The following is an 8,986-nucleotide window of genomic DNA, read 5'->3' on the forward strand; positions in this document are numbered from 1 at the left end:
GGTTCAACTCGACCGAGATCATCACGCTCACCGTCGTCGCGGTGGTGGCGCTGCTGTTCCTGGTGGTGTGGGAGCTGACGGACGACCATCCGGTGGTGGATCTGTCGCTGTTCAAGTCGCGCAACTTCACCATCGGCTGCCTGTGTATCAGCCTGGCCTACATGCTGTACTTCGGCGCCATCGTGCTGTTGCCGCAGCTGCTGCAAGAGGTGTACGGCTATACCGCCACCTGGGCGGGGCTGGCGTCGGCGCCGGTTGGGCTGATCCCGGTGCTGCTGTCGCCGATCATCGGCAAGTTCGGCAACCGGCTCGACATGCGCCGGCTGGTCACCTTCAGCTTCATCATGTATGCCGTGTGCTTCTACGGGCGCGCCTATACATTTGAACCGGGCATGGACTTCGGCGCTTCCGCCTGGCCGCAGTTTGTCCAGGGCTTCGCCATCGCCTGCTTCTTCATGCCGTTGACCACCATCACGCTGTCCGGCCTGCCGCCGGAACGCATGGCGGCGGCGTCGAGCCTGTCGAACTTCACGCGAACGCTGGCGGGTCGATCGGTACCTCGATCACCACCACCCTGTGGACGCAGCGCGAATCGCAGCACCATTCGCAGCTGACGGAGTTCGTCAACCCGTACAACCCGCAGTCGCAGGAGATGTACCGGCAGCTGGAGCAGCTCGGCATGAGCAAACAACAAGCGTCGGCGTATATCGCCAACGAGATCACCGCTCAGGGCCTGATCATCTCCGCCAACGAGATCTTCTGCTGTCGGCCGGGGTATTCCTGGTGCTGCTGGTGCTGGTGTGGTGGCGAAACCGCCGTTCAGCTCCGGCGGCGTTGGGGGCGGCGGCGCTCACTAAGCTTCAATAAACGAAACGGGCGCCCTGGCGCCCGTTTTTTTATCCGCGTAGAACAGATTACGCCTGATTCTGACGCCACCATCCGCCAGCAGAATGCCGGTCGCTACGGAAACGTTCAGGCTTTCCACCTTGCCGGTGCCGCCGATAGACACGTTCATGTCGCCCTGCTGCCAGGCGCTGTCGCTCAGACCGTCACGTTCCTGGCCCAGCACCAGCACCATCTTGGCCGGCAGCTTGGCCTGCGCCAGCGCGGTGCCTTTGTGGCTGGAGGTGGTAACGATGGTGTAACCCGCCTTGCGGAAGGTGTCCAGCACCGACAGGAAATCGTCGGCGTTGATCGCCTTGATGTGCTCCGCGCCGCCTTCTGCGGTACGCACCGCCGCGCCGGATTCCAGCAGCGCCGTCCTGCAGCAGCACGCCGTTTGACGCCGAAGTGAGCGCAAGAACGGACGATAGCACCCAGGTTATGCGGGTTACCCACTTCTTCCAGCGCCAGCACGCAGTCGGTCGCCGGTGCGCTTTTCAGGTAGGTCTGCGCATCCAGGCCCTGACGCTTTTTGATCAGGAAGCAGACGCCGCCGTGGTGCTCGGTGCCGGAAGCCTTGGCCAGCTCTTCCTCATCCACCACGTGGTAAGCCTTGCGGTTAGCCGCCATCCAGCGCAGCGCTTCGCGGAAACGCGGGGTGACCGACTGCACGAACCAAGCGCGCACGATCGCTTCCGGGCGGCTGGCGAACAGCGCCTGACAGGCGTTTTCCAGTAAACGCGGGTTTCTTCCGCACGCTGACGGCGCAGCTGTTCCGGATCGATAAAGCTTTTGCCGCTGATACCGCCGTGATCGAACGCCGGCTCTTCATTCGGCGCGCGCGAAACGTTCTCCACGGCGACTCGTTGCCACCGCGATCTTCAGAGCGCGCCGGACGGCGAGACGATCGCTTTCACTGCGGCGGGGTCGGCGCCGCGGCGATCGTTGCCGCCGCGCGCCTTGTCTTGACCGGTGCGGCCCGAGCGCGCACCGTCAGCCGGACGGGCCTTTGCCGGCCGGACGTTTATTCTTGTTGCGGTCGTCGCCGTTGTCGTCGTCATTGCGGACGTACATCACTTTGACTTTACCGTTCTTGCCACTAAATAATCGTTCATTGTCTTCTCCACCAACGCGCAGGGCGCGAAGAGTACCTGATGTTGGTGCACGAAGCCACCAACTTGCGCTAAAAGCTCCCAACTATACATCCATTGAACAAACCTCATTGTTCATGCGCCGGGTTTTGCCGATAATTGTCAGCATTAAAGAAACATCTCCGCAACTGCGTTGCGGGGACCATGCTTCTCTGTACCCGAGGTCAACATGAATACAGTTTGTGCAGCTTGCAATGCACCAATCGCGTGCCGGAAGAACGTTTGCGGACAACGCGAATGCGGCCGCTGCGGCCATGAGCTCTCTTCGACGGTGAAGTGATCAATGCCACCGCCGCCACGCTGGACCAGTTGCTGCAGACGATCTGCCGTCGTGGTCGATTTCTGGGCGCCATGGTGCGGCCCGTGCCGCAGCTTTGCGCCGATCTTGAAGACGTGGCCGAAGAGCGCGCCGGCAAAGTGCGCTTCGTGAAGTGAACACCGAAGCCGAGCCGGAAGCTGAGCGCCCGTTTCCGCATCCGCAGCATCCCGACCATCATGGTGTTTCCGTCAGGGCAAGATGGTCGACATGCTCAACGGCGCGATTCAAAAGCGCCGTTTGACCTGGCTCAACGAGTTAGTGTGATTCGGCAAGTATAGGCCGTATCCCGCCATCGCGCGCGAACGCGCCCCGATAAGCCCGCCCCTCCCGCGGGCTTTTTTCTGCGTTACAATGGCGGTTTTTCCCCAGGATCGTTATGACCGACAACGCCGTACTTCGCCTGCGCCAATTCCGTTTAGACCGCGCCACCCGCCCTTTTCTGGCGCGCGGTTGCCGGGTGGCGCGTTGTCAGTTGCCTGCTGCCGCATAAAAACTGCCTGTGCGACACCATTCGCCCGCAGCAGGCCGGCAGCCGTTTCTGCCTGATCATGTCGGCCGCCGAGCCGCTCAGCCCAGCAACACCGGCCGCCTGATCGCCGATATCCTGCCGGACACCCAGGCGTTCCTCTGGTCGCGCACCGAAGTCGATCCGGCCCTGCTGGCGGCCATCAACGATCCGGCGCGGCAGCCTTATGTGGTGTTCCCCGCTTCCTACGCCGACGCCGAACGGCCGGTGTTCAGCGAGCTGCCCGCCGGCGGCAAACCGCCGCTGTTCATCATGCTGGACGGCACCTGGGCGGAAGCGCGCAAAATGTTCCGTAAAAGCCCGTACCTCAATCAATTCCCGGGTGTTTTCCCTCAACGTCGACGCGGCATCGGCCTACCAGCTGCGCGAAGCCAGCCGCGCCGAGCAACACTGCACGGCGGAAGTGGCCGCCGCCCTGCTGCAACAGGCGGGCGATCTGCCGGCCGCCGACGGATTGAATCAGCATTTCCGCTATTTCCGTCAACAATATCTGGCGGGAAAACCGACCCGGCCGGAGGCACCGGTCACAGCAATGTAGCCAGAAAGCGCCTAAAATCAGGCGTAACGTTGCCAAAAGGAGCCGTGCATGAGCCAGCGAGGTTAGAAGCGCTACTACGTCCCAAATCGATCGCCGTGCTGGGCGCTTCGCAGCAGCCCGGCCGCGCCGGCAACCTGATGATGAGCAACCTGCTGGCCGGCGGTTTCGGCGGGCCCATCTTGCCGGTCACGCCGCGCTACAAGGCGGTCTGCGGCGTGATGGCCTACCCCGACGTCGCCAGCCTGGCCGCTGACGCCGGATCTGGCGATCATCTGCACCCACGCCAAACGCAATCTGGCGCTGATTGAAGCGCTGGGCCAACGCGGCTGTAAAACCGCCATCGTACTCTCTTCGCCGCCGGACAGTTTGCCGAGCTGAAGGCCTGCGCGCAGCGCTACGCCATGCGCTGTTGGGCCCCAACAGCCTGGGGCTGCTGGCGCCGTGGCAGGGCATCAACGCCAGCTTCTCGCCGGTGCCGATCCAAAAGGGCAAGCTGCGTTTATTTCGCAGTCCGCCGCCGTGGCCAACACCATTCTCGACTGGGCGCAGCAGCGCGAAGTCGGCTTCTCTTACTTTATCGCACTGGGCGACAGCCTGGACATCGACGTCGACGACCCTGCTCGACTTTTTGGCGCGCGACAGCAAGACCAGCGCCATTCTGCTGTATCTGGAAAAATCAGCGATGCGCGGCGCTTTCTCTCCGCCTCGCGCAGCGCCTCGCGCAACAAGCCCATTCTGGTGATCAAAAGCGCCGCAGCCAACAGGCGCAGCTGTTGCTCACAGCCAGCTGGGGCTGGACGCCGCCTATGACGCCGCCATCCAGCGCGCCGCCTGCTGCGCGTGCAGATACCCATGAGCTGTTCTCGGCGGTGGAAACCCTCAGCCATATGCTCCGCTGCGCGGCGAGCGGCTGATGATCGTCAGCAACGGGGCGGCGCCGGCGGCGATGGCCTGGACGACTGCTCGGACGCACGGCAAGCTGGCCACGCTGAGCGATGAGAGCCTGGCGACATTGAGCGACGCGCTGCCGGATTTCATCCGCGCCGGCAATCCGCTCGACCTGCGCGATGATGCCACGCCGCAGCGCTTCCTGGCGGCAATCGAAGCGCTGCTCGACAGCCACGACTATGACGCGCTGCTGTTAATCCACGCGCCGAGCGCGGCGGCGCCGGGCACCGCCACGGCAGAACGGCTGATCGAGGCGCTGCATCGCCATCCGCGCGGCAAACGCATCACGCTGCTGACCAACTGGTGCGGCGAATACTCTTCGCAAGAGGCGCGCCGGTTATTTACCGAGGCCGCCATTCCCACCTACCGCACGCCGAAGGCGCGGTGACCGCCTTTATGCATATGGTGGAATATCGCCGCAACCAGAAGCAGTTGAAAGAGACGCCAGCGCTGCCGGTCGGCCTCACTGCCAACACACCCGCCCACGAGCCCACCGCCTTATCCATCAGGCGCTGGCCGAAGGCGCCACCCAGCTGGATACCCACGAGGTGCAATCATCTGCAGGCCTACGATCTGAGCACCTGCCGACCTGGATTGCCGAGGACAGCGCCGAAGCGGTACACATGCCGAACAGATCGGCTACCGGTAGCGCTGAAGCTGCGTTCGCCGGATATCCCGCATAAATCGGAAGTTCAGGGCGTCATGCTCTACCTGCGCACCGCGACCGAAGTGCAGCGCGCGGCGGAGGCGATCCTCGACCGCGTGAAGAGCACCTACCCCCAGGCGCGCATCCATGGCCTGCTGGTGCAGAGCATGGCCAACCGCGCCGGCGCCCAGGAGCTGCGCATCGCGGTAGAGCAGGATGCGATTTTCGGCCCGCTGATCATGCTGGGCGAAGGCGGCGTAGAGTGGCGCCAGGAAAATCAGGTGGCGGTCGCGCTGCCGCCGCTGAACATGGCGCTGGCGCGTTATCTGGTGCTGCAGGCGGTGAAAGGCGGCAAGATCCGCGGGCGCAGCGCGCTGCGGCCTTTGGATACCCCGGGCTGAGCCGCCTGCTGGTGCAGGTCTCCAACCTGATCCTCGACTGCCCGGAGATCGCCCGGTTGGATATTCACCCGGTGCTGGCCTCCGGCAGCGAGTTCACCCTGCTGGACGTTTCGATGCAGCTCGCGCCGTTCAGCGGCGATCCGCAGGCAGGCTGGCGATCCGCCCTTATCCGCAGGAGCTGAAGAGACCATCGCGCTGAAAGACGGCAGCCAATGCCTGTTCCGCCCAATCCTGCCGGAAGACGAGCCGGCGCTGAAGCATTTCATCGATAGAGTGACCAAGGAAGATCTCTATTATCGCTACTTCAGCGAGATCAACGAGTTTACCCATGACGATTGGCCAACATGACGCAGATCGACTACGATCGAGAAATGGCCTTGTGGCGGTGCGCGCAGACGAGATCATCGGCGTGACCCGCGCGCTGTCCGATCCGGACAACACCGACGCCGAATTCGCCGTGCTGGTGCGTTCCGATCTGAAGGCGGGGCCTGGGCCGTCAGCTGCTGGAGAAAATGATCGCCTATGCGCGCGCTCATGGCCTGACTCGCCTGAGCGGCATCACCATGCCGAATAACCGCGGCATGATCGCACTGGCGCAGCGGCTGGGCTTTGGCATCGAGGTGCAGCTTGAGACGGCATCGTCAATTGACGCTGCCGCTGCAGGCCGCCGACGCGCAGTGACCTGCGTCGCAATGCGCTACGAATCCACCACTTAACGCCAAAACATACGCACAATCGAGGCAACTAATGGTATTATCGCCCGATTATTCGGTTTATTGTTTTTAAGCTGTGGCGTTCCGGCCATCAATCATGAGAGAAGAAACGCACTGTGATGTTGTCAAATTTAAACGTAGCAAACATCAACAACACCTTGCACAACTGCCCAAACTCCCCCAGACGGTTGCTGATGTTCGTACGCTGTACGCGCCGTCCGACTTTCGCACCACGCTGCTGGACGCATCGCCAACGCCACCCAACGTATCTATCTGGTGGCCCTGTATCTGGAGCATGACGGACGCCGGGCGCGAGATCCTCAACGCGCTGTATCAAGCCAAGCAGCAGCGCCCGAGCTGGAATCTGCGTGCTGGTCGACTGGCACCGCGCACAAGCGCGGGCGCATCGGCGCCGCCGCCGCCAATACCAACGCCGACTGGTACTGCGCCATGGCCAGCCAACATCCAGAGCAATCGGTGCCTATCTACGGCGTGCCGGTCAATACCGCGAAGCGCTGGGCGTCCTGCACCTGAAGGGCTTCGTGGTCGACGATACCGTGATCTACAGCGGCGCCAGCATCAATGACGTCTATCTACATCAGCATGAGAAATACCGTTACGATCGCTACCAGCTGATTACCAACGAGGCGTGGCCGATACCTGATCGATTACATCAAGCAGCATCTGCTCACCGCCGGCGCCGTACAGCGCTCGATCGCAGCGATCGGCCGAAAAGCCCGGAGATCAAAAACGAGACCCGTCTGTTCCGTTTCGCCCTGCGCCGCGCCGGTTACCACTTCCGCGGTAAAGCCGGTAACGATGAGCTGGCGGTGACGCCGCTGGTTGGGCTTGGCAAGCAAAGCGTGCTGAATAAAACCATTCATCACCTGATGTCGTGCGCCGACCAGAAACTGACGCTGTGTACCCCTATTTCAACCTGCCGGCGCTGCTGGTGCGCAACATCATTTATCTGCTGCGCCAGGGCAAACAGGTGGAGGATCATCGTCGGCGACAAAACCGCCAACGACTTCTATATTCCGGAAGACCAGCCGTTCAAAATCATCGGCGCGCTGCCCTACCTGTACGAGATCAACCTGCGCCGCTTCCTGAGCCGCTTGCAGCGTTACGTCGACACCGGTCAGCTGATCGTGCGTCTGTGGAAGGATGGCGATAACAGTTATCACCTGAAAGGCATGTGGGTAGACGAAGAGTGGCAGCTGGTCACCGGCAATAACCTCAACCCGCGCGCCTGGCGGCTGGATCTGGAAAACGCCATTCTGATCCACGATCCCAAGCAGGAAATGCGCGAGCAGCGGCAAAAAGAGCTGGAATGCATCCGCACCCACACCACCGTGGTCGGCCATTATCAGGAGCTGCAAAGCATTCAGCAGTACCCGATCAAGGTGCGTAAGCTGATTCGCCGTCTGCGGCGTATCCGCATCGATCGGCTGATTAGCCGTATCCTGTAAGATCTACTCTGACCCCGGCCAAGGCCGGGGTTTTTATTACAGCTGTATCTCCTTGCCTTTGCGATGCAGCCGGAGTGAGACCAGCAACGCCAGCAGGCACATGCCGGAAACGTACCAGAAGAAAGCGTTCTCCACGCCGAACGATTTCAGCGACAGCGCGACATATTCCGCCGAACCGCCGAACAGGGCATTCGCTACCGCATAAGACAAGCCTACCCCTAACGCCCGCACCTCGGGCGGAACATCTCGGCTTTAAGCAGCCCGCTGAATCGCGGTGTAGAAGCTGACGACGAACAACGCCAGCACGATCAGGCCGAACGCCATAAAGGGATTGGTCACCTCTTTCAGGGCAAACAGAATTGCACCGTCAGCACAGTGGCCAATGCCGAGAAGATCAGCATCGAGCTGCGACGGCCGATTTTATCCGAGAACGCGCCGACCGCCGGCTGCAGCAGCATAAAGACGAACAGCGCGACGGTCATGATGGCGCTGCCAGCTTGGCGTCCATACCGGCAGTGTTCACCAGATATTTCTGCATGTAGGTGGTGAAGGTGTAGAAGGTCAGCGAACCGGCGGCGGTAAAGCCCAGCACCATCAGAAACGCTTTGCGGTTTTTCCACAGCCCCGTCAGCGAACCGGCATCTTGTGGTTACGCGTCTTCGCATCGAGGTTTCATTCAGCGAACGGCGCAGGTACAGCGCCACTACCGCCAACACGGCCCCCAGGGCAAACGGAATACGCCATCCCCAGGCCTTCAGCTCTTCGCCGGACAATATTTGCTGCAGGATCACCAATCCAGCAGCGCCAGCAGTTGCCCGCCGATCAGCGTGACATACTGGAACGAGGCATAAAAGCACGGCGGCCCTGATCGCCACCTCGCTCATGTAGGTAGCGCTGGTGCCGTACTCGCCGCCACCGACAGCCCTGAACAGGCGCGCAGCAGCAGCAGCGCCGGTGCCCAGCTGCCGATCGATTCATATGTCGGCAGGCAGGCGATCACCAGCGATCCGGCGCACATCATGCAGACCGAAATCAGCATTGAGTTTTTTCGGCCATGTTTATCGGCAATATAGCCGAACAGCAGCCGCCGATAGGTCGCATAAAGAAGCCAGCGGCGAATACCCCGGCGGTTTGCAGCAGCTGCGTGGTGCTGTTGCCCGCCGGAAAAAATGAGGCGGCAAAGTAGATTGAGCAGAAGGAGTAAACGTAAAAATCAAACCACTCCACCAGATTGCCTGACGAAGCCCCAACGATAGCGAAAATGCGTTTTTTGTTATCCAGCGCCCCCTGTTCGACGCCGCGCTCACCCTCAAGAGCTGAGGTTGTTTCTGTCATGATATGTTCTCCGAGCCATAGCAATGATGAAATTCGGGACGAAATGTATTTGCTGTTA

At 61.4% G+C, this 8,986-nt stretch overlaps 2 protein-coding genes across 2 annotated transcripts; one reads left to right on the forward strand and one right to left on the reverse strand.

The window, feature by feature from the left end:
- Positions 1 to 853: 853 nt before the first annotated feature.
- Positions 854 to 1,943, reverse strand: LOC120353775 (uncharacterized tRNA/rRNA methyltransferase YfiF-like). The gene is made up of 3 exons (XM_039438580.1): positions 1,775 to 1,943; positions 1,328 to 1,652; positions 854 to 1,262 (listed from the first exon to the last, which is right to left on the reverse strand). The coding sequence occupies exons 1-3, from the start codon at positions 1,941 to 1,943 to the stop codon at positions 854 to 856; spliced, it is 903 nt and encodes a 300-aa protein (XP_039294514.1).
- Positions 1,944 to 6,221: 4,278 nt separating this feature from the next.
- On the forward strand, positions 6,222 to 7,798 carry LOC120353776 (CDP-diacylglycerol--serine O-phosphatidyltransferase-like). The gene is made up of 3 exons (XM_039438581.1): positions 6,222 to 6,564; positions 6,638 to 7,589; positions 7,663 to 7,798. Exons 1-3 carry the CDS (start codon positions 6,222 to 6,224, stop codon positions 7,796 to 7,798), a joined length of 1,431 nt encoding a protein of 476 aa, XP_039294515.1.
- The last annotated feature ends 1,188 nt before the right edge of the window (positions 7,799 to 8,986 follow it).

The sequence above is a fragment of the Nilaparvata lugens genome, chromosome 12 (genome assembly GCF_014356525.2).
Source record: "Nilaparvata lugens isolate BPH chromosome 12, ASM1435652v1, whole genome shotgun sequence".
NCBI classification, from domain to species: Eukaryota; Metazoa; Arthropoda; class Insecta; order Hemiptera; family Delphacidae; genus Nilaparvata; species Nilaparvata lugens.

Coding starts and splice junctions, on each gene's coding strand:
- LOC120353775 (XM_039438580.1), bottom strand. CDS start 1,943: ATGACGACGACAACGGCGACGACCGCAACAAGAATAAACGTCCGGCCG. Junction 1,653..1,774: donor AGCGATCGTCTCGCCGTCCG/GCGCGCTCTGAA, acceptor GATCCGGAACAG/CTGCGCCGTCAGCGTGCGGA. Junction 1,263..1,327: donor CTGGAAGAAGTGGGTAACCC/GCATAACCTGGG, acceptor GTGCTGCTGCAG/GACGGCGCTGCTGGAATCCG.
- LOC120353776 (XM_039438581.1), top strand. CDS start 6,222: ATGAGAGAAGAAACGCACTGTGATGTTGTCAAATTTAAACGTAGCAAA. Junction 6,565..6,637: donor GCCAATACCAACGCCGACTG/GTACTGCGCCAT, acceptor AATACCGCGAAG/CGCTGGGCGTCCTGCACCTG. Junction 7,590..7,662: donor CGGCTGATTAGCCGTATCCT/GTAAGATCTACT, acceptor TTTGCGATGCAG/CCGGAGTGAGACCAGCAACG.